The sequence below is a fragment of the Martes martes genome, assembly GCF_963455335.1.
Source record: "Martes martes genome assembly, contig: scaffold_65, whole genome shotgun sequence".
NCBI lineage: Eukaryota > Metazoa > Chordata > Mammalia > Carnivora > Mustelidae > Martes > Martes martes.
The window spans coordinates 341,098-365,828 of NW_027666628.1; the positions used below are offsets into that span (position 1 = coordinate 341,098).

General features: G+C 54.4%; 1 protein-coding gene across 1 annotated transcript in view; it reads right to left on the reverse strand.

Moving 5' to 3' along the window:
- The window catches only part of LOC308337872 (ankyrin repeat domain-containing protein 26-like), a 340,750-nt gene extending 336,061 nt beyond the window's left edge, over nt 1-4,689 (reverse strand). The window contains exon 1 of the mRNA XM_080831416.1: nt 4,464-4,689. Coding sequence (XP_080687542.1) covers nt 4,464-4,538 — 75 coding nt within the window. The 5' untranslated portion in view covers nt 4,539-4,689. The remainder of the gene's footprint in view (nt 1-4,463) is intronic.
- Between the last annotated feature and the right edge of the window lie 20,042 nt (nt 4,690-24,731).

Sequence of the window (24,731 nt, forward strand, 5' to 3'; positions counted from 1 at the left end):
CCACATAACCCTGTTACAGTGGAGGTTTAAATTTTATAGGACTATAAATATAGTACAGGCTGTGAAATCAGCCTGCCCGGATTCAAACTCTCGTTCCACCACATGCTGACTATGCCACGTTGGCTACATGCTGCAAAATACCTACTTCATGTGCTTGTTATGGGACTCAAATGAGATACCTGGTGAGCACTCAATAAATGTGATTTATTATTAATTTAGTGAAGGTATTACGAGGATTTTGGGGGGTACTGTTATGTATTGATCTGTGACCATTTTAGAGTAATAGCTGTATCAGTGAAAGTAGTATCAACATAAGAAAACCACTTGGAAGATACCATCTAAGTAAATGCACTCAAAGAATAGAGTACAGGGGTGCCTGGGTGGCTCAGTCAGTTAAGCAACCAGCTCTTGATCTCAACTCCGGCTTTGATCTCAGGGTTCTGAGCTCAAGCCCGCTAGGTGTGGAGCCTACTTTAAAAAAAAAAAAAAAAAAAGAATAGACGGACCAAAAGACAAGCGGTCCTGCGCAGCTATGGCAGGGATAATGAACAAGGACATATAAATTACAGTCCACATTTCACTTCTCCTGCTGGGTATTTAATAAGCTAGAGTCAATGTTTTGGTATCCTGGGTAATAGTTCGTGGGTGCATACTATTTAAAAACAGGTTAATCAAAAGCAGATCACACATGAAACAATGAAAAATTTGTGTATGAACCCAGGATTATAATTAATCCAATTCTGTGAATCTGAAGTTCAAAAGAAAAAGGAAAAAAAGCCAGCAAAAGAAGGAAAGAAAAAAGATCATTACCACCTGGTTAACAGATTTTAGCTACATAATCACTGAAATAATTGACCAGAGAATTCATAAATATTCATAATACTTAAGACAAAACAGAATTATTACATGAGTATTTATAAGTTAAACACCACAGAATACACAAAAATTAACCCAAAATGGATCAAAGACCCAAAATGTAAGAGTTAAAACTCTAACGCTCTAAGAAAACATAGCAAGACATCTTCATGAAACTGAATTTGGTGATGATCTCTCTCTCTCTTTTTTTTTTTTTAATTTATTTGCCAGATGGAGAGTACAAGTAGGCAGAGCAGCAGGCAGAGGGAGAGGGAGAAGCAGACTCCCCGCCGAGCAGGGAGCCTGATGCGGGGCTCGATCCCAGAACTCTGGGATCATGACTCAAGCCAAAGGCAGTCACTTAACCGACTGAGCCACCCAGGGGCCCCATGGTGATGATCTCTTGAATATAACACTAAAAGCACAGGCAAAATAAGAAAAAAATGCATAAAATGAACCTCATCAAAATTAACAACTTTTGTACATCAAAGAACATTATCGATAGAATAAAAAGGCAACACACAGAATGGGAGAAAATATTTGCAAATCTGACATTTAATAAGGGATTAATATCCAGAATATATAGAGAACTCCTGAAAGTCAACAACAAAACCACCCAATTCAAAACAGGCAAAGGACTCAACAGATATTTCTCCAAAGAAGATATACAAATGTAAATGGCCAGGAAGCACATAAAATAGTGCTCAACAGCACTAATCATCAGGGAGATGCAAATAAAAGCCACAATAAGATACCTCTGCACACCCATTAGAATAACTATTGTATTTTAAAACAACAGAAAACAACACGTGTTGGTGGAGAAACTGGAATCCTGGAGCACCGCTGGTGGGACTGTGAAAAAGCACAGCCACTACAGAAAACAGCATGGCAGCTCCCCAAAACATTAAACATAGCATTTTTTTATGTGGTCCCACCAATTCCACCTCTGGGTATGCATATATCTAAAAGAACTGAAAGCAAGGTCTTGAAGAGGTATTTGTACACCCATGTTCATAGCAGCACTATTTACAAAGGCCAGGAAACAACCCAAATGTCCAGTGATGAATGAATGGATAAACAAAACGTCCTATGTCAATACGAGTGAATGTCATCTAACGTTAAAAAGGAAAAAAATTCTGACACGTGCTACAAGATGCATGCAACTTGAAAGCCTTATGCAATAAGCCAGACACGAAAGGAAAAATACTGTGTGACTCCACTTACATGAGATACCTGCATGAGCCAGATGCACAGAGACAAAAGTGCAACGGTGGTTGCCAAGAGCTGGACGGAGAAAGGAATGGTAAGTCAATGACTCATGAGGGCCGTTTCAGTTTGGAAGGACAGCAAAGTTCTAGAGATGGGCAGTGGGGATGGTTGCACAAGATGTGAATGCACTTAAAGCCAATGAATTGTACACTTAAAAATGTTAATCACATGCTATGAATGTTGTATCAGAAAAAAGCGTAAAACTTACAGCATTACAGGGCAAAACCAAAAAATCGCTAAATAAAAGTATTGGCAGCACGTCTTAGAGAAAACTCAAGTATTTATATTCCCTCTGAATAATCTGAGAAAAAAATGCCAAAGACCGGAAACCCAGTGGGCTTGTTCGCATCTGTACAGCTTCTGCAGAGGATGCATTCACCACCTAGAGGTGCTGGTTCGGAGAAAGCTGGGGTGACAAGTGGCAGAACTAAGGCACTTTGAAATGAGCACCAAAACTAGGCTGTTTCCAGAGCAGCAAAGGTAATAAAGCTCGTGGCTACTACAACGCAAGTCCCCTTCTCAATCCAAATGACAGACTCCGTAATTAATCAAAAAGTAAGGCAAAAAGCAAACAGATCAATGGAACAGCGTGGATTACAAAATTAACCCCCACAATTATAGTTACCTAAGTCATGACAAAGGTCGTAAATGGTGCTAAAGGGACTGGACATCCAGGTGGGGGGAAAAAATAAAGATTCCTACCTCAAAACATACACGAAAAACAAATTCCAGATGAACTGCAGATCGAAATGAGAAGAGCAAATCAGTAAAGCATTTAGAGAAAACAGAGAATGTCCTCCCAATTTTGGAGCGGGCAAAGAGTTCTTAAACAGGACAGAGCCAGGACTGACCATGAAACAATTTCTGTTAAAGTAACTCTGAAAATTAAGGATTTCTCATCAGAAGATACGTCGTTGAGTGTTAAAGCATCCACAAAATGGAAAAAAAAAAACCTCCAAACCATATACCTGACGCAATTACCATATTCGGAAAGCATAAAGAAAACTTGCAAATCAGTATTTAAGAGATTACAGGACTAATCTGAAATGGGGAAAGATTTGAAGACGCTTCACGAAAGCGTCCCAAATGACCATAGATATAGGAAAAGGTACCCCAATTCGTTCATCATCAGGGAAGCGCATATACAATTTTTTGTGCAAAACAAAGTAAGAAAATAAAAGTATGAGGACGCGCTTCCAGCAGCGGCTGAAATCCAGAGCACGGCACGCGCTGAGCCGGCGAAGGGGTGCACGGAGCCGCGGCGGCGCCCGGGGCAGAGCGCTCGGAACCCGTCACCGGCCCGCGAGGGGCGCACACGCGCGCCCCAGGCCCCAAGCCCGGGCCCCCGCGCCGCCGTCGCACGGCCGTCGCTCGCGGAATGCGCTTCGCTCCAAGCCAGGGCCTGGCAAGGCGGTTCTCAGTCCCCGAGACCGAGAGCCACACGAGGGCGGCGATTCCGCAGCAGAACTTCTTCCCCGGCTCCCGGCGCTGCGGCTGAACGCGGGGCCCAACGCGGGGCCGAACGCGGGAGCCGTCGGTCCGAAGAGGGGACGAGTACACGCGCACACACACGCACGCACGCACGCACGTAACACGGTCCCCGCGCGGCCACGGGGACACAGACACGCGCACACCGCGCTGCGCTGCGGGACGAAAGGCGCACACACCGGTGCCCGAGGCCGAGCGCTGGTCGGAACAGGCACCCCCCGCGCGACGGCTCCCGGGAGCGGCCCCCGAGCACGGCGGGCGCGGCCCACATCGCCGGGCGCCCCCCAACCCGCAGGATCCTGAGCCAACGCCAGCGGGGCCGGAGGGCGGGCTGCGCACGCTCGGCTCCCGGGCCCGCCACTGGGCACCGCACGCTCGCGGGTCCGCCGGGCCGGCGTCCGCCCCCCGCGACGAGAAGAGCGCCCAGGGGCCCACGCGGGTACTGCGCCCACCTGAGCTTCCGCGAGGGGGCGCGGGGCGGGGGGAGGGGAGCGGGGGGACGCGGGGTAGGGGGGGAACCGGGCGCGGGCCAGGGGGGTAGGGGACACCGGGCACGGAAGGCGGGGGGCGGGGATCGCGGGGCGGCACCGGGCGCAGAGGGCGGGGGGCGCGGGGCGGGGGGGGGCACCGGGCGCGGGGCGGGGGGTTGGGGCACAACGGGCACTGAAGGCGGGGGGCGCGGGGCGTGGCCGGGCCCGGGAGATGGGGGCGGCGGGGCCGGGGGCGCGGGGCGCCAGGAGGGCGGTGGCGCCGGGCACGGGGGGCGGCTGGCAGCTCGGCCGCGGCGGGCGCGGGGGACGCGGGGGCGCGGGGACGCGGGGACGCGGGGGGCGGGGTGCGGGCCGACTCACCGTGGATCCCGCACTTGGCTGTGGAAGTGCTGCTCCCGCACCGACACCTCGTCCTGCCCTTCCATCCTCCCTCATGTCCGCCGCCGCGCCATCGCCCGCCGCTCCGGGACGGAACAGACAGACAGCCGACCGCCGTCCGCAGGGTCGGCCACCGCAGCCCCCGTCACCGCCGCCCCCTCAGCAGCCTCAGCCGCCTCCCCAATGGCCGCCTCAGGCGAAGCCGCTCAAGCTGCGGAGGGCGGGCGCGGGGCGGGGCCGGGGCGGGACCTGACGTCAGAGAAAGGCGCGCTCCGAGGGGCGTGGCCTACTGGAGAGGGGCGGTGGGGCCACGCCCCGAGGAAGTGGAGGCCGGAGCCGGGCTGCCGGGTCCAGTGCCCAAGCCGGTCGGGGACGCGATCCTGGTGGGGCGGCGGGAGCGGGTTCTTCCTCTTTGAAGGATAACGGGGCGGCCGGCCACAGCCTCGGTGCAGTTGCTCCCGGCAGGAGGGGATCTTCGTGGCCCGGCGCGGCCTGCAGGCCAGCAGGTCTCCCGCGGAACTGGCGCTCCGCCAAAGCAGGTCAAAGGCCAGGAAGGACCCCCGGAAACCTGGCTCCCTTGGCTCCGATGACGGCGTCTCCCGCCTGGAAAGCGTGGACAGCCCTGAGTGCGAGGCCCTTGCCGAGCCGGTGGAGTCCCCGCCCCCGGGAGGCCCTGGGCAGATGCTCATATTGGGGACCTGTTAGCACACCAAACACGGTCATTCATCCCCACTGGACTTCAGTGTTCTTTTTTCTGTTTTCGCCGCGAAACTGAGTCAGAAGGAATATTTATCATTTTACTTCGGGATTTATTTCACTATAAAGAGGTCACTTAAATGCTGCTGGCTGTGCGATTTGGGGGGCATCTCTAATTGAGAACTCAAAGGAAGTAAGAAGATCTAGAAATTGCTTTCAAATTATTTTAATGATGTATCTGCATCTAGATTTTTCAGTATCTTTTGCAATTTTGAGTTAAAAGTTTGCTCATGACTCAAAAAAAAAAAATGTTTTTAAGGTCTCCAAAAAGCGTGTCAACCCCATACATCGTGCCTGTGATGCAGTAGGCTGTAAATTGTGGGTAGTGGGAGGACCAGAACAGGTTTGCTCTGAGGGAGTGCCCCTGCTGCCACAGGCTGATAAGAAACCAGGCATGCTTCCAACTGCTTAAATGCAATGTTCACTTTTATTCTTAAAATGTCTCAGAGACGGAAAGAACTACGGAAAGACAAAGTTTCCGAGTCTGTTTTTCTAGACACCCGGATTCTGAGAGCTGGGTTAAACACTTGTCCGAAATGATCTGCATAATTTCTGGGTTAATTAGAGTAAGCAGATCAGATTTTAAGACTACGGCATTTAGATGTGTTCCGGGAAGTAGATGCATTTCTGCTCTTTCTAGCCCAACCCCCAAGCATCTAGTGCTTTCTGTTTTCTTCAGCCCCTAGCCCAGGGTGGGAGGCTTCAAAAACAGCCAGAAGCTCACCCCTTCCTATACATTCTCCTGTCTGCCTTGTGGCATTGCCCCTCCTTCCATCAAGAAGGGTTTATTTTCCACCTCCTTGAATCGGGGCCTGAACAGGTGACTTGCTTTGGCCAAAAGAACAGTAGAATATATGATGCTACTTTGAAAAGCGCTTGTGCATCAGGGCTTGTCCCTTCTTACCAGCCCTGGGCATCTTCCAACTGCTACTGTGCAAATAAGCCCCGACCAAGTAGAGAGAGGGATCCCAGTCCTCTCTGGATCCCATCTGACACAGTCTTTTCTGCATCCCTCTAAAACAAATCTTCCCGTAACACCGCTTTCCTCCCCTGTTCAGTGCACCGCAATGCAGTTGTTCTCACGAAGTGTAGAATAAAACTATAATCCTTCACTTGGCTTTCAAGAGCTTGACTTTGGAGCCCGACCCCGTCCTTCCAGACACTGTCCCCACTTCATGCCCTGAAGAGCTCTCGGCTACAACCTGGCTTCTTCCTCTCTCCAATCCCCAAGGCCAAGGCCCAGCCCCTTGACCTATTCCGTATCCTCTTTCCTACTGTTCAGAGTCAGTGCTAACTCCCTTTGGCATTCACACCGAGACCCTCTTCTCGGGAAAGGGAACCTCTTACGCTGCGATGTAATGGGAATGCAAGCTGGGGCAGCCACTACAGTACGGAGGTTCCTCAAAAAGCTAAAAATAGAGCTACCCTACAACCCAGCAATTGCACTACTGGGTATTTATCCAAAGGATACAAACGTAGTGATCTGAAGGGGCACGTGTACCCCAATGTTTATAGCAGCAGTGTCCACAATAGCCAAACTATGGGAAGAGTCCAGATGTCCATGGACAGATGAATGGATAAAGAAGATGTGATATACACAACGGAATAGCATTCGGCCATCAAAAACGATGAAATCTTACCATTTGCAACAACAGAGATGGAACTAGAGGGTATTAGGCTGAGCGAAATAAGTCAACTAGAGAAAGACAATTATCACATGAGTTCACTCATGTGGAAATTAAGAAACAAAACAGATGATCATAGGAGAAGGGAGAGAAAAATAAAATAAGATGAAATCAGAGAGGGACACAAACCATGAGACTCTTAACTCCAGGGAACAAACTGAGGGTTGCTGGAGGGGAGGTGGGGGGGGCGGGGTAACTGGGGGATGGGCATTAAGGACGGCATGTGATGAAGTGAGCACTGGGAGTTATATGCAACCGATGAATCACTGACCTCTGCCCCAGAAACTAATAAAACACTATATGTTAATTAATTGAATTTAAATTAAGTAAATAAATAAAAAGACGTTTCTTCTCCACAGTCTTTCCTGATGATTCCAGATTCTTCATTCACACATTCATCCAAAACTGTGGAGACACAATGGAGAGATTGCTGAGGTGCCCGGGGGGCTCAGTCAGTTAAGCATCTGCCTTCCACTCAGGTCATGATCTCGGGGTCCTGGGATCCAGTCCCGCGTCGGGCTCCCTGCTCAGTGGGAAGTCTGCTTCTCCCTCTCCCTCTGCCACTCTCCCCCTGCTTGTGCTCTTTCTCAAGTTAATACATAAAGCGAAGGAAGGGAGGGAGGAAGGGAGGGTGAAAAGAAAAAGAAAGAAAGAAAACTGCTTCAGTCCCTGCTTTCACAGAGCTTGTAACCCAGGAGTAAAGCAGAAACCTTACAGCCATTCACTTGACCCTTAGCGTACATGTCCCTGTATCTACTGATAGTCAATGGATAAGCTCTTTAAGGTCTAGGGCATCTTTTCCTCCATCTTGTAAACATCTGTGTACTTCCTACAATACCTAACGGAATGTCTTGCGCAAAGTAGACACCTAACAAATATTCCTTGATCGGTAGGCTGCTTGCCCTGAGAAATTTCCTAGACTTCTTCACACTCCGGTATGTCTTCAAGTTTTATGGATGTAAATAATTGTGTGGGCCTTGCTCGTTCTTCCAAGTTCACAGTTCGGATGTCCGTGACTGAAGGCACTGCTTGTTGCTCCATCCTCTGCTTCGCTGCCACGTCGTCATGTCTTTGAAACCGTTAGAATTCCAGATAATTCCACTCACTTCACTAGGCTTCGCTTTGGTTTTCTTGGTCACAATGATATCAAAGTTTTGAGATATAAGGTGACAGAAACAATGTTTTTAACCTCTTTATGCCCTATACCAAACCAAGCCAAGCAATATTTAGATGTACCCTGTATTTCTCCCAGCCTCTGCCAGAGGTGAGGATTTTCTTTTTCCCTTAGCCACATAGAGCAAGAGATACCAACCAGCAAAGGTCTAGCCACATCCCAGCTATCCCTCCGCAGCGGAATAGGTAAACACACCGGGATGTGCTCATGCAGTGGGATAAGACCCTGGGGGAAAAATCAACGCACTGAGCCCACAGGCGACAATACGGGCAAATCTCTGTAACAGCGTCCAGCGTCCACAAGACAGAACAGCGCGTGCGGTATGAGTCCGTCTGGACGAAGGTCCACACCCTGCAAAACAAGACAAGGTATTATTTCAGGATACAAACATGTAGTGGACCTACAGACAAAGGGGGGAAGGATAACTTCCAGGAAGGATGGTCAGGGCAGACAATGGTGGGAGGTGCTCTGGGGGCCGCAGAGATGACTGAGCTCATTGCAAAGACTTGTCAGATCTGGACCCTGAATGCGGCTGTTTCCACCTGTCAGATGGATCCCACGGAGTCTCCCCATCACGTCACCGCAGTGTGTCCCTCTCATTGGCGGAGCCTGGGTCATGTCACTACACCTGAGCCGCCAAGGCAGAGCGCATGCGATGTTTTCTGCTTCTTTTGTGGGATAGAGTCCCTGCTTCGCAGGTTAGGGGCCTCTCGTCACATGGAAAGGGGTTTCTGATATGGTTCAGCCTAAAGGAATTATTGGTCCAAACACAAAGTTCTCTGGAGACCCAGGACAAGCAAAGTATAAAATTTAGACTCTCTAAAGAAATACATGGACTTTAGGGCTTTGCTAAGTGATAACCAGCCAGCGCTGTGCTGGAGACCAGTTCTCGAACACCCTGGGTCATGATCCCAGGGTCCTGGGGTCGAGTTCCGCATTGGGTTCCCTGCTCAGCAGGGAGCCTGCTTCTCCCCCCCGCTTGAGCTCACTTGCTTGCTCTCTCTCTCTCTCTCTGACAAATAAATAAATAAAATATTTTTTAACAAATTATATTTTTAGGGGTGCCTAGGTGGCTCAGTGGGTTAAAGCCTCTGCCTTCGGCTCAGGTCATGATCTCAGGGTCCTGGGATCGAGCCCCGCATCGGGCTCCCTGCTCAGTGGGGAGCCTGCTTCCTCCTCTCTCTGTCTGCCTCTCTGCCTACTTGTGCTATCTCTCTCTGTCAAATAAAGAAATAAAATCTTTAAAAAAAAGAAATTATATTTTTAAAAAGTAACAAATATTCAAATTCCTTCATGTCTTAATCATTTTGTTACACTTTCCTCTCAGCTGTGTTCCTAAAGTTACTTCACTCCCAGCAGTGTGCTACTCTCCCTCCAATGACCTCACTCTGGCAGCTGGGATGGGCCATAGTGGGAGCATTTACACCATGGGAATCAGCAAATGATGCACACCAGGGCCCTTTCTCCTCCCCCTCGTAGAGCAGTTCTTAGCTGTAGTATACCACGGGAGATGCCAAAGTTTTGAAAAACACCTAAGTGAAGATTTTCTGTATTGGGAGCTAATGTCAAACAGCCAGCTGGTCAAAGTTGGTGTCCTTTGAGGGAAATTGAGGAGAATGAGACACTCACCTGATGGCTGACCACGCCAGGTGTCTGGAGAGGTCAAGGGCTCCCACAGGGAAAATGGGATTTTTTCTCAGGAAAACAGTTCTAATCCCACAAAGGTGCAGCTAGGTTTAGAAACATCCATTATGTCACACTGATCGGACCCCACCAGTGGTTTGTATATTTGTTGATTTTCTAAAGGGACAAAATTAAGTCATTGTTCCCCATCACAGGGGAGGCAGCAAACACGGGTCTGGGTGCAGAGAGGGGACAGACATTGTGAGAGTTTATTGGTCTCCAGGGTAACAGAGTACCCCAGACTGGACAGATGAACAGAATCCTGATTTCTCACAGCTCCGGAGGCTGGAAGTTCGACGTGAAGGCGCCGGCAGGGCTGGCTCTTCCCGAGGCTCTCTCCTCGGCGTGTGGACAGCAGTCTTCTCTGTGTCATCTTCTGTGTGTCTGCGTCTCATCTCTTTTTCTAAGGACACCAGTCACGTTGAACTAGCACCTTCCATAGGACCTCATTTAACTTAATCACCTCTGTGTTTTTGTTTTGTTTTGTTTTGTTGGGGTTTTTCAGAGAGAGAGAGAGAGAGAGCAGGGGTGGAGGTGGTGAGCGGGGGAGGGAGAGAAGAGAACCCCAAGCAGGCTCCACGCCCAGCACAGAGCCCAATGTGAGGCTCGAGCTCACAACCCTGAGATCAGGACCTGAACCGAACTCAAGAGTCAGGCGCTTAACGAGCTGAGCCACCCACGTGCCCCAACTTAATCCCCTCTTTGAAGACCCCCTCCCAGTCAGGGTCACATTCTGAGATCCCGGCATCAGGATGTCCACACGTGAATTTCGAGGGACACACTTCAGCCCGGACAGGGAGTATGTTTAAGTTCTCTTCTGACAGTGCTTCCTCCGGGAAAGAAACAGCAAGATTATCCTCCAGAGGGAGGGGTGCAGTGTGTGGGGTCCCGGGAGAGGAAAAGTATGACATAGTCACCAGGGGGCAGGCAGGAGTGAACATAGTCACCAGTGGTGCTCGCAGGAGTAGACACAGTCACTAGAGGGCAGACGGGGGTGGACACAGTCATAGGGTGCTGGCAGGGGTGGACGGAGTCACCAGGGGACAGGCAGGAGTGGGCAGAGTCACTAGGATACTAGCAGGGGCAGACACAGTAAGGGTTCAGGCAGGGGTAGACAGAGCCCCCGGGGGACAGGGAGGGGTGGAAAGAGCCCCTGGGGGACAGGGAGGGGTGGACAGAGCCCCAGGGGACAAGCAGGGGCAGACAGAGTTCCCAGGGGACATGGAGGAATGGACAGAGCCCCCTGGAGATAGGCAGGGGTGCACAGAGACCCGGGGGACAGGCAGGAGGGGACAGAGCCCCCAGGGGACAGGCAAGGGTGGACAGAGCCCCCAGGGGAGGGCAGGATGAATGAGGAAGGGCATATCATTTCTAGGCAGCACTAAGCTCTAGCTGGGCACCAGCCCCCAGCATCTAACTGCTCCCTCTGCCCAGTAGTGCCCTGGGCCCTGCTCCGCAGTTATTGTGCACAGTGCTGGCCGGCGTTTGTTAACATCAGTAGATGGAACCCTCCTTTGAAAAGGAGATGGGGTAGTGCGCATGACAGTCTCCAACGCCAGAGCACTGGGTTAGAATCCCAGCTTGACCACTTCGGAGTTGTATGGTTTGGGGCAAGTTACTGGCCTGCTTTGTGCCTCTGCTTCCTCACCTGTAAATAACGTGAAATAATGAGGAGGCTTCCCTGGAATGGTCCCTGGGGTGAAATGCCATATCCACGCGGAGCAGAGGCACCCTAAAGTGAGCTGTCATCGTCACCACCATCTGAAAATCCAGGACCTCAGCATGACATTTACATATTGGACTACGTGTCCATGAAATAGTCACAGATTTTGAGGAGATTCATGGCAGACTTGTAACTCCTATACCGGGGATTACAGACGAAAAGGACGCTTCAGATGGAAGAGAGGAGCTCCACTTTGCCAAGACGTGCGACTGTCGCATCCAAGAGCTGGAACATATAAGAACCAGCCAAAGGGAATGAAGGGATGTGAGCCTGGCGTTGGCGGGGGTGGGGGTGATTACAGGGAATCATGGGAAATCTAAGTCCACAGACGGAAAGAGCACCCCCCCCGACTTGCCCTTCAACCCTTGGTGTCAGTTTCTGATTTTGACAAGATTCTGTCCTGGGTGAGGCACGTGGTTTTCGCCTGCCCTGCTGACTCTCACTGAAGTTTGAATAAAGAGAGAATCGAGGCCACTTGCAGAGGAGAGGAGGAGAGGGACATGAGGAATTCATGTGTGGGGAGGACCGGCCTAATTCACCTAGCGTGCTGGCAGCTCAGGGCATCACGGGGCCCCTCACCCTTTCTACAACAATGTTCCAGATGCCGCAGGTTGGGGGGACCCAGTGAATTCCAAGAGAAGACACCTGTACAGACATCGTTAAAGGCTTCCCGCTTGCAGTGTCCCCACAAAAATGCCTGATTTCTGATTCAGATACAACTCTAGAGGGGGCATGCTTTCTCCCCGACGTGTATAGCGGGCGTAGGGAGCAAGACAGCAGCAGGGACGACGGCCTGGGCCAACAGAGCAGGACAATGAGGAGAAGACGGGACACACGGAGGCCGGTCCGGGAGGACTCAGAAGAAGGACAGGCCGTGTTCTCAGACGCATCACAGCCATGGTTTTGTCCTGACTGCCTGTCGGCATGAATATCTCCCACGGCTCAGCGGGGCCTGCTGGGGTGCAGAAGCCACGGTGCAGACACCCCCCGAGAAAATATCCCGGCCTGGGACAGGCCCACTGAGGGTAAGTGAAGTCAGCTGTGCCTAGGAGGGAGGGGTCAGTCGGGTCGGGACTCTCCCTTGCCTATTCCAGTGGCTTTAGAAAACACTATTTAACCCAATGTAAATGTTAACAGCAGGATACAGAACGCCAGGGGGTGGGGGTGGGGGATGTCTGACGCACTGTCACACTGTGCTCCTTTGGGAACTTACGGGCGGGTCAGTGGGGCGTGAGCACGCACGCCGGGGATCCGCTCAGCTGTCATGGGGACACGTCAGGTTGTGTGAGAAACTGCGGTGAGAGGACACAGAAACATTACTCCATTGGCACAGGTCTTGGGCATTCGCGTGCTTGCCTCCTGGGAAGCCTTTTTTGACCATAAAACATCAGGACAAGCACACAAACAAAACATCAGCCCGAGACCCCGCGCTTGCTCGATGGTTCAACGTGATGAAGAGCGCGGCCGGATCCTTGCTGTCACTGATGACGTGTCTGTATGTACGTCTTGTTGGCGTTAGGGTCAGCTCTCCAAGCGGGGGCCGGGCCCCTGTCACTCCTCCGCCTGGCGGGGCTGCCTTCCCCGCGGAGGCTTGCTGGAGACCACGCCTCGGAGGCCGCAGACAGCAACAGACGCCTCGAGAGGCCTTGCTCGCTCACCTTATCCAGAAATCTTCAAATGAGGCCCAGTGCCCTCCAGGCTGAACACTCAGACATTCCCCGCAGGTGCCACACACTCCAGCCCTTGTCCCGAGGGTGCTGCTGGTGGAAAGGCTGTATCCGCTTTGCTGTTGGTGTGACGGGAGCCGAGTGCGCCTGGGCTTGCGGGGGGGAGCTTGGCATCCACCCCGGACAAAGGCTGGCTCCCCCACCCGCCCTTGGCTCCGAGGCCAGCCCGTCTGCCTGCTACCCGCCGTCTCGAGAGAGGGGCCTTGGAGGAGGCGGCCGGGCTGCTCTGGAAGCGGAGCTAGAGGGCAGTCGTGCTGCGTGAGCCACTCAGGATGCGGCCCCCACCGTGTGGCCACTGCTCCTGCCACTGGGGACTTGCAGCCTCCTGACCGACCGGAGGACTCTCTCTCCCGTCCCCGGGCTCCCGGGCTTTGAGCACAGGAGCCCCTCACGAGTCAGACCAAAGAGGACGCTCTTTATCCTGCTGATCTTTACACTTCATTTTTCCTTCATCGTGGACTTAGCCCCGATCTTAGGGCGATGTCTCAGAAAAGAAGCTGAGACTGGGAGGGGTCAGTGCTCAGCACATGGACCTCGGTGCGGTCTTGTCCCAGCACAGACCCAGCGGCCCTGCCCTCCGTCCTCCTGGCTGCCCACCGCCCCCACCCCCAGCTCTCCCATTGGGGGCCCAGCCGGGCCAACTGCGCGCTGCCCTGGGGAATAGGTCTCCCCAGCTGGGCCTGAACAGCCCGCACTAAGAACTTTCTGCTGGTGTGTGGTATTTGGTAGTCCACAAAGCACATGTTCCTCAGTGTTTAAAATCCACAATAACCCACCAAGAAAAACAAACGTTATCATCCCTTTTCGACAGACATGGGCTCTGAAGTTAAGGAGGTGACTCGCACACCCAGGCGGGCACAGCCTCTGTCGCCAGCCCAGAGGCCTCTGTGATGTGCCCCACGGCCATGCCAGGAGAAACGGGGGGAGTGGGGGGAGCACAGGCATGTGGATATAGACACGGCTGTCCTGGAGACCGATATTGCTGTGGACCTAGAGATCATAAACGTAGTGATCGTCATTGGTACGCTACGGTTATGGATGCAGGTAGATATACAGTGAGAGACACTGACAGAGACAGAGGCAGATACAAAGTGCTCCTTTGAGCTGGCCAAATTAAAATTCTTTTTTTTTTAAGGTTTTATTTATTTATTTGACACAGAGAGAGAGAGAGAACATAAGCAGGGGGAGAGGCAGAGGGAGAAGGAGAAGCAGACTCCCCACTATGCAGGGAGCCCAACGTGGGGCTCGATCCCAGGACACCGGGATCAGGACCTGAACCGAAGGCAGATGCTTAACCAACTGAGCCACCCAGGCGCCCCCCAAAGTCGAAATTCTGAAACACAACTAGAAAGCCCGGATCCAGAAACTAGCTCTGGCGTCCTTCAGTCCACAGACCTCCTGGCTGAAGGGAGGCCACACCAGGGAGTGCAAGATGCTGGTTCCATACACAGAAAGGCCTGACAAGATTTCCCTCTCTCTTGTTCATCAAAATCAACATTCTATATAGTTAGAAAATTCTGGAGCTTCCTGGGACAGCGTGGGAGACTAGTTTATAAATAGTTCTACTTTGCCTTTATATATGCAAGGATAGAAGGGAAACTGAAAAAAAAAAGTGGTAAAAATACTTGTTATATGTTTTACTATCATAAAATTAAATTATAATTTAAGAGCTTCGATACCTTTCTAACCGTGGTAGATTTTAAGGTAATTATGTGTCTCTTCAGTAATATATTTGCTATCAACTTATTGCATAAAAGGATTGCTTGTGAATTCAAAATTATTTTTAGATTTATAGCCCTTTCAAGTGAAAAAGGGGTTTTTCAGAAATACTTCCGATTTCCAATATCTGGTGAATCTTCCATTTGCCATCAATAATGCCTCCTACAGAAATCCTCCTTCATATAAATCCAGTCTGACATTCCTATAATGCACACTGCAAGAGAGTGCTCTTAGGGCAAGAAATAATATCCGTGTGAATTATATTAGGCCAGCCTGTGGGAAACATTCATCCCACAATTTACGAATTCAGATGCTCCCAGAACATGCTTTGGTATTCTGAGGAGATGTAGGTGTTTTCATTTTCGTTGGCTTCTTGATAAATGTTTATTGTGGGCACCGTGAGAACTGCTGATCTGGAAAATCATTTTTGTACTCATTTGTTTGCCTGCCTCTAAGGTTTATTACTCACATTATCAAAATTGTACAGCTCTTCTATGCAGTCTAAGGTTGTGTCGTTGTTGTGATGTTTCCAACGTGCAGACTTTGTTAGCGGTGTCAGTGGAAACCCTGCTGTCCAACGCCAGGCTGCACCCCTGCCTGGGCTCAGTCCATCCAGGGGGAACTTGGGGAGGGCAGGGAGCAAGGGTCTGGCTGGAGATACTGGGGTGTTTCATGTCCTCTGACTTTGTGCCACTCTGTGTTGCACAGTGTTGCATTGCGTTGCATTGCCCACAGTGTGTTGTGTCACATTGTCCAGAAACTGTAAAGTCATGGCTGCGATGCAGAAGATAATAATTTGTGTGGGTTGAGGATAGAGTGAGTGTTTGGGCTAAATGACACACTCCGTCCACACTGCCTACCTTCACTGGATAGTTGCTACTCTTTTCACTTTCTGTCCTGTCACTGTATCATTACAACACAGGGTATGATGGGGTGTTGGGGTGGCTCTGTTGGGGAAGGGTCCAACTTTTGATTTCGGCTCAGGTCATGATCTCAAGGTGGTGGGATCCAGCCCCGTGTCAGGTTCTGCATTCAGGGGGGAGTCTGCTTGAGGTTCTTGCTCTCTCCCCCTCTCCCTTCACCCCCCCCCCTGCTTACTCTCTCCCTCAAATAAATAAATACTTTTTTTTTTTTAAATGTGGGGTTTCATTTGTTCATTTGGTTGTTTTAAAAGTTAAAGTCTGGGATCTCAAAACTTACCAGCCTGCTGCCTCTGGGTAAGAGTATGTGCGTGTGCATGTGCGCGTGTGCGTGCGCACATGCACGCAAGATCCCAGGAAACTGGGATGCTACAATTTATCTTCATAACCTGCTCTAATGCCCAAGCTTCTGAGTCAGCAGCCTTCAGTAAAATAAGTGAGGAGGCTCAGTTCCTCTCACGCTACACACTCGGTTCTTACAGCAACGTCTGTCTTGCTTCACTCCTGGCCTGTGCCTGGGAGTGGGATCCAACCTGTTATATGAAGAATATTTATAAGGAAAAGCATGCAAATAAACATGCAGCATTAAATGAAGAATTATTTGTGAAAGCCACTCACTCACTGCCCGCAGTTAGGTCGCTGAAAAGGAAGCATACACTATTCTTTTTCTGAAAGATTTGCCTCAGAAGCATTATAAGTCCAAGTGGAAATAAATCAGATTAATTTTCAAAATGAGCAGGGATAAGCTTTATTCTGAAATCACGAAGTTCTCTTTTAATTAAATTCAAATGAGGTTAATCCCTCTCAGGCATGTTATAATATTAAACAGGAGACTGGTGTGTGGCGAGGGGAGGCAGGGAATATCCTTGATCCCTGTTAACAATTAGACAGGTTGGCTCAGAAAGCATAATGTCCAACATCGTAACAATCCCAATCGTCTACTTCCGTCTCGTCGGCAAAAACAAATAGGCTTGTGCCAGGCACACGCGCCGAAACAGAACTGGGCACCGTTCAAGGACACGCTGAAGGAGGTGCAGAGCCTCCGGTCAGCTGGCGAGGGCTTCCTCAACTTGGGAACCCTCTTCCCAAAAGCGTGTCAAGAAAACCATTAGGTCAGCGGCTCTCACAGTATGCTCAGCCGGGTCACCAGCCTGGGGGTAGGGACAGGAGAGCCACGGGGACACGGCAAAGAGCTCGTTTCTGCTTCCCGGAACCACGAGGGGCCCGACGCGGTGCGGCCGCCCGCCGGCCTGTCCGACGCACCCTCGGCCGGCTCCTCCCGGCAGGGGCAGGCGTGGATCTCACAGACTCACCCACCCGTGCCTGGCCTCGCCGCACGCACACAGTCACGATGGACCTCCTGCCCCCGTGCGGCCTGCGAGCAAGAGGAGACTCCCGCTTGCGCCGCGGGCGACACCGACACCCGCCCACCCCGGCCGAGGAGGTCGACGCCGGTCCCTGTGCCGCGTCGGGTGGGGGAGACCTGGCCTGGGGGGGGGGACGCCTGCAATCACGCTCTTCTCCTCGGTCCCTCGTTCAGTTCACCGGTCCCCGCGTGCTCTGCGCCCGCCACCGACCTACAAGGGACAGAACGTGCACGGGTCGGGTTACAAACGCACCTGGGACGGGACTTGCAGGTCTCGGCTCCGGCGCGTCCACGTGAGGAAAGACACGAGCGCGCGCGACCGTCCCGGTCAGTTCATGAGGACAGCAGGCCGCGACCCGTAAGCGCTCGGGAGCGAGTCACAGCGGGGTCTGGGGGTGGAGCGGACCTGGGGGCGGGAGGTGCAAGGGGGGACTCTGGACGGCGGGCAGGGGACAGCGCACCCGAGGAGCCACGGCAGCAGGACATGATCCACACGCCGGCCCCGGCCGGGCGTCCCCGGCCCACCGGCCTCGGCAGGACGTGGCCCGGGGCGCTCGCCCCCGCCCCGCACCAGCAGGCGCCCGCCGGGAGCCGGTGACCGAGCGCCTGGCCGAGCGCGGAGCCGCCCACAAGCGGGCACGGCGGGCGCGGGCCCTCCCGCACCCGGAGACGCGGGGCGGCCCGGGCTCGGGCAGGAGGACCCAGACGCAGTCGCGACGTCCGGAAGCGGCGGGCGGCGTGGACTGAGGACGGTCCCTCTGCCGCTTCGGGCGACACGAGCAGGAGGCGGCGGGGGTCCCGCCGGAGCCCGACAGAAGCAACGCGGCGCCTCAGAGCCGCCATCGCCCGGGCCGTCGGGGAGCGCCGCTCGCGAAGGCAGGCCCGGGGCCGGCGCCGGCACACGCGCGCCTCCGCCAGCGTCGCGGGCCCGGAGCGAACGTCCGCGGCCGCGGGCTCCTGCCACGCCCCGACCCGCGACGCCCCGAGCGGCCGGAAGTGGCGCCCGCGGCCTCACGGCCCAGCGCAGCCGCCGGCCTGCGCCACGAGGCCTCTGAGGCGGCTGCCGGCGGACACGCCCAGGGAGGCGCCGCATCCCCGGAAACAAACGGGAACTAGAAACCGCAGTGAAGAAGTAAAAGCCGTTTAAAAACACGAACATCCTGACTCCCGCGTCCGGTTCTTTGTTCCAGAAGCTCCTCTCCGAGGCCGGGCGGGGCCGGCGCCATCTCTGGCTGCGTCGCCGCGCGGGTGTCCGCAGCCGGAGCCGGAAGCCGCGGAAGCGACGGGGCGGCCCGCGGCGCTCGTCCCTGGTGCCGGCAGGAGCCCGGGGCGCAGGTGCGCGCGAGCGGCGGGTCGCGGGCCGCGTCGCTGCTGGTGCGCCAGCCGCGGGGACTCCTCCGAAGGTCGGGAAGGCCGCGGGCTCGGGCCACGCTCCTCAAGGCGACGGCGCGCGGCCCCACAGCGCCCCCGGCCGGGAGCGGCGGCCGGAAGCGGCCGGCGCAGGGCGGCTCCCGGGCGCGCACGCGGCGAGTCTTCCGAGGCGTCGTCAGTCGCGAGGGCCGTTAGAGAGAGTCCCCGGTCTTGACGAGCTTCACGTCATTAGCGGATGACAAGGGGCGCGGGCGGTGGTTTTTACCTAAAAAGTAACCAGCGTAAGTGAGGAACGAAAATCACAGAGCCGGAAAGACGCGGTCCCCGGAGTAGAAAACTCGCGGGTGGGCTGCGCGGCGCGGCGGGAAGGACGGACGCGGAGGCCGCGACCGTGAGGACAGGGCGGGAGACTCTATCCCACCTCGGCCAGATGGAGAAGATGACGGGAAAAGAGGCCCCGAGCTGCACGCGCTGGGACAACCACCGGGTCCACATTCGTTTCCTCAGCACCCCGGCGGGAGGGAGGAGCGAGCGGCTGGAGGCGGGTTCCCGGAAACACTGGCCGGGAGCGGGGAGACGGCAAGACGCGGCAGCCTCCGGGTTCCGGTCCGCGTCCCTCTGACTGGACCCCCCCCACCCCGGATTCCAGTCCGGGTCCCTCTGACTGGACCCCCCCCCCCCGGGATTCCAGTCCGGGTTCCTCTGACTGGACCCCCCCTCCGGATTCCGGTCCGCGTCCCTCTGACTGGACACAGCACGCCCCCCCCCCCCCAGTTCACTGAAGACGCATCGAGACTAAACTTCCGGGAACCGCGGGCTGAGGAGAAGGGCTGGGCGGCAGCGGGAGGGCAGCGAGGCGCACGGAGGAGGGGCAGGAGGTCGAGGCGCCGCCGATTGCTCCTCGGAAACCGCGGATGGAGCAGCACGAGGCCTCCCGGGCCCCGCAGTCTCCGCCCTCGTGAAGCTGTCTTGGAGGAGCGCGGGGAGCGCGGAGACGCCCTGAGAGGCCGGCCGAAGCCAAGCCCGCAGCCGCTCGCAGACCTGCCCTCCAGCGGGGCCGCGGCGGTCCCCGGAAGGCGAGGCCCGAGGCAGGCAGGGTCGCGGGGACACCCGCAAGAAGGCGACGGGAAGGTCGGCCCCGGCCGGAAGCCAGAGCCCGCCTTTCCGTCGGGAGTTCTCGGCGCCGTCTTTGACGATGGAAACGAAATGGCCGCCGCACGTCACGTCCGGCCGCGACCTGTGGGGTGAGGAGAGGAACGGCGTCTGCGCGACTCAGGCGCGGCTGCTCCGTGGGAGGAGGGCGGAGCGGTCCTCCGGCGCGTCTCCCCCTAACCCCTGCTCCGAAGAGGCGGGCGGACCGAGCTGGGACACCGCAGGCTCGAAGCCGAGGTCGGGGCGAGCGCGCTGACCTGCGCATCGCTGGCCCCCCGCGCCCGAGACCGCGGCTCGATCGGACGGTCTCTCCGGCGCGCGAGCCCCCAAGCGTGTGGGCGAAGCCGCACTGGCTTAGCGCTCCCTTGGCTCAGCGGCCGTCACGCCCGCAAACGCGCGCGTGAATCCCAGCTGATGACGCGGCGGCGACTTGCTCGGTGGCGGCTCCCTCTGCTTGCGGCCGTGATGTAAGACCGTCGCCCGGCGAGCCACGGCCCCGCAGGGCACACGGCCGGACGGTCTCGTTCGCGCAAGGCGGCTCGGGGCCCCCTGCTGCCGGGACGAGAGACGCAGCGGTACCTGCGGGACTGGGAGCTAGCGGGGCCTCACGGACGGAGGAGGCAGCCCTGAAGCCCAGCACCCCTCCCCGGGTGGACGGTGGCAGAGGGACGGCCCTGTCCTCGGGAGCCAGTGGTCTCGGGAAGAGGGTACTCCCTCCTTGTGTACTCACCCCCTCAGACTGCGGCTTGGCGTTTCGGGGCTCTTCCTCCGAGGCGCAGCCTCGGGGGGCATCCGGGGAGGCCGGACTGGTCTCCACTGCTCTGTTTCTGGGCCCTGCAGCTGGCCGTCACCCCACAGCCTCTCGGACTTCTGCGAGGTCGGGGTTCCATGAACCCCCGACTTGACAGTGTGGCTGGGCCCTGCAGCATGAGTCCCTGACCACTGTGGGCCTTCACCTGCCTCCGCCTCGGGGCCTGCTTCCAGCCCTGCCTCTCCCGCAGGGATCCCGGCTCCGCAGAGTCTAGAGAGTGGCTGCCACTGGGTGCCAGGCGTCTGCTGTGAAAGAAAGAATCTTGACCACAACAAGGGGTGTTCTCATCGGAAGGCTCTCCTGCACTCAGGCGTCTCCTTCCGGCCCGTGGGTGGGGGACCGGCATGGCCCTCCATCACCCCATCCGACATCCGTGATAACAATACAAAGAGCATGGGTCTGTCCCTCACCCTGAGTCAGCTCTAGGTCCTCTGCTGAAATCGAGTTTCTCAACCTGTAAAGCTCAGGGCAAAAGCCTGAACATTGAAAAATTTACTGAGTTAATGAGTCTGACCCTGGAAGACCCTTCCCTGGAGAAACACGCTCTTGACTGAGGCCCAGTGAGACCAAGCGCAGGGTAGGAGCCGGGCCTCAGTCGTGTGAAAGCTCAAGAGGAACAAGCACAGGCGGTTGAAGGAAGGCCATCCGCTGGGGTCGCACTTGCCTCCCCTTGGGGAATCCTGGGGCTCCGGAAGCCTGGGCCCCTGCGGTCTCCCTGGACCACACGATGTGAAGTCTGCTGGCTGCACAGAGAGGCCTGCCCCCGTCGGCCCCAGCCGCCCTCTGCCCCAGCCGCCCTCTGCCGGCACGTGGGACTCTCTCTGCACCCATTTGCACATGGATGTCGTGCCACCTGCAAAAAAAAAGCCTAAATTCCAGTTTTACAGAAAATTCTGAATTCAGAGAAAAAAACAGAATCCAGAATACCAGGAGCTCCTCTGGCAAAGTAGAAGGAACAGTTGTGGAAGTGTTAATATTTATACTGCCTCGAGACGACATTTCAAATGTCAAGTTCCTACGTAATTGTGAGATATACACAAAAATAGAGGAATTATATTCCTGTCATAATTTGCTACTTGACCAAAATCAATAAGATAAATAAATATGGCCTCTTTTGCCCAACTGACTAATATGACCTGAACGGAAATAAAATATTGGATGAGCTGCCAACGCCAAGTTTAGATTCGCAACAGAATCTCAGCGTTCTGTTTCGATATAATTAACGTGATGATTTAATGTGTTTTTCGCTCAGAATCGTCATGAGGAGTTTTTTTGTGATAGCGTAGAAATGAACACACACTCGTCCCAGCATCAGAGGAATAAAAGGTTGTCATATTTTTGAGTGCTGTTGACAGAGCCATCCATCTCGCACGGCACAGGAGAAGGGAGTGTTGTTCTTCCAATCGGTCACGGTCATTATTTAACATGGGGCTACAGCCACGGTCTTCATTAATATATTAACCTACGGCTCAGACAGGCCCTGCAGTGAACCAACCGAGGACTCCTCGGGATGGGTCTACACCTCGGGGCTTGGAGAGATTGACTGTCGGAAACACTGACCTCAGGGGTGAGCCTAACGCTGGCTACGGATGCAAGCGGCCTGCCAGCAAGCAAGGAGGCGGCCACCCCGGCGTGAGAGAGGGCCAGGTAAAAATGTATACCACGCAACCCTGTCATGCAGCACCTTGCAGCTTCAGAAAGGAGGGGTAAAGCCACTGTATCTGCCCGGCCTCGGCCTCTGCTCATTCCACGCCAGCCCCACCAGCCTCCGGGCCTTTGCACAGACGGCACTTCCTGCTCTTCCCTGGGCAACACTTCCTTTAGGGAAACAAGGAGGAGAAAGATCACGACCCTCATGGTTGTGGGGACCATGGCGGAGGCCTCCTCTCGCCATGCTCTAACGGTCGATCGAAGCCCCCACAAGCCCGAGCTGTCCCTTCCGTGCTTCGCTTGGGCCACGGGATGCAGCATTGACATGCAATATCTTACTTATCTTGGTTTTCATTTTTCTCCCCGAAAAGGTGAATTCCATAAGGGCAGGAGGCTGAGGGAGAACCCAAGCAGGAAACAGAGGGGGATCTTTTATTGGTTTGGTTGAGGACAGTTTATTAAAAGAGCCATTTCCCAAGATATGGATGGAGGCAGGGAAGGCTGGAGTGAGTCAACACCCCAGGGCAGGGACTCAGTCTGGAGGGGGATGTTTGTGGGAAGGAGAGCTGGAGGGGGAGCCACCTGACCTTCAGTTCAGGGAAGCCCGGCCAGTGCTAACTGCCCCATGGTGAGGGAGCCTGGGTCCTGTACGCCCTCCCCCCATTTCCACAGCTTCTTCTCATTGCCCGCCCTCACCAGAAACCAGAGGGTGGGGGCTCCACCGAATCAGCCTTCCAGGCCACAAAGCAAAGGGCAAAGGGTCGAGGGGTATCTGCAAGTGACACAGAAGGAAAGTCGGCTTTGCCTGCTGTTGAATTCACACCACTCCCGGCACATAGGAAGTGCGAGTGTCCTGAGGCTGCTGTCACAAAGGACCGCACACTGGGGGCTTACAACAGAAGAAACACATTCTCTCACGGTTCTGCTGGCCAGTAGACTGAAATGAAAATGTCAGCAGTGCCACACTCCCTCGGAATACTCGAGAAGAGAAAATGACCTGTGTGTCTCTGCTAGCTCCTGGTGGATGCAGACACCTCTTGGCATTCCTTCTCTTGCAAACGTGCCCCTCCAGTTGTGGCCTCTGTCCCCACATGGCCATCTCCCTGTGTGTCTGCCTCTGTGTCTGTCCTTATAAGGACACCAGACAAGGGCCCATCCTAACTGAGCATGACCTCAACTTGATGACATGTGGGAAGATCCTATTTCCAAATAAGGTTGCCTTTGCAGGTTTAAGACTTCAAACAATCCAACCCATAATGTGAGTACTCAATGAATCTGTGCGTGAACTGCACTCTCCTGAGAACAAAAAAGAAAGGGGAAGTGAAGTTTGGGGGAAACTCGACCAGGTCCCTACAGGGTCTCATTCCATTTTGTGTTGTTTTTTTCTTTTCTTGATGTGATGTCAGACTGTGGGCAGCAGTAAATCTCCAAAAGAAGCCAAAGGCCAGGATTTAGTGCCAGAAAGAAATCCTAAAAAAAAAAAAAAAATTTTTTAATCAAAATCCCAAGGAGCTAGAAGCAGGAAAGGTGGGGTACAGTCCAGGGAGAGGACCAAGAGACATTCAGAGCTCAGGAGATGGCATTCAGGATGGGAGAGGATGATGTCACCCCCATGCCCCTGCATGCGGGGCCGGAGACCAGCCTCCCCTAGGAGGGCTCTTCTCTAAGAAATGGGATGGCTCCCATTACCGAGCACCCTGGCACGCCCACCCACCCTACGGCGAAGCCAGCAGGGGTAAGCCTCAACAGGGATGCGAAGCCTTCTCTCAACACGCCGGTGCCTCCTTCCTGGCTTGAAGGTCCGCCGGAATGTCTGGACATTTCCAGGGAACCAGAAATAGGAATGAGAGAGAGCAGGATTCAGGAAAGGGGGAACCAAGAAACCATATGTACCTATGGTCCCAATTCAATTAAAAAACACACACACACAGTGTGGGGTGCGTGGCTGGCTAGTCAGAAGAGCGTGTGACTCTTGGTCTCTCGGTCATGAGTCTGAGCCCCACGCTGGGGCACCTCCCTGTGTTTCCAGATGAGTGTGTTCGTGTAGTGTGAGCACATGCAGAGGTGTTTCGTCACTGTTTTAATTAGCTTTCCCTCATGACATAGGACGTGGAGCACGTTCTCACGAGCTTGGTTGTCATCTCCCCATCTTCTTTGATTAGGTGTCTAATCTTTGCCTCACTCTCTGGCATGGCCCATCGCAGAGCGGGAGTCTAGTTTTAATGAGTCCTTTCATGGACCGTGTCTCTGCTGCTGTATCTACAAAGGGACCACAACAGCCAGGGTCGTCTCGGTTCTCTCCTAAGACATCTAACAGCAGTTTCATAGTGGGCTGTGTGTGTGTGTGTGTGTGTGTGTGTGTATGGTTTTTTTTTTTTTTTTTAAGATTTTATTTATTTGACAGACACAACGAGAGAGGGAACAGAAGCAGGGGGAATCAGGGAGGGAGAAGCTGGCTTCCTGCCAAGCTGGGAGCCTGATGTGGGGCTCGATCCCATGACCCTGGGATCATG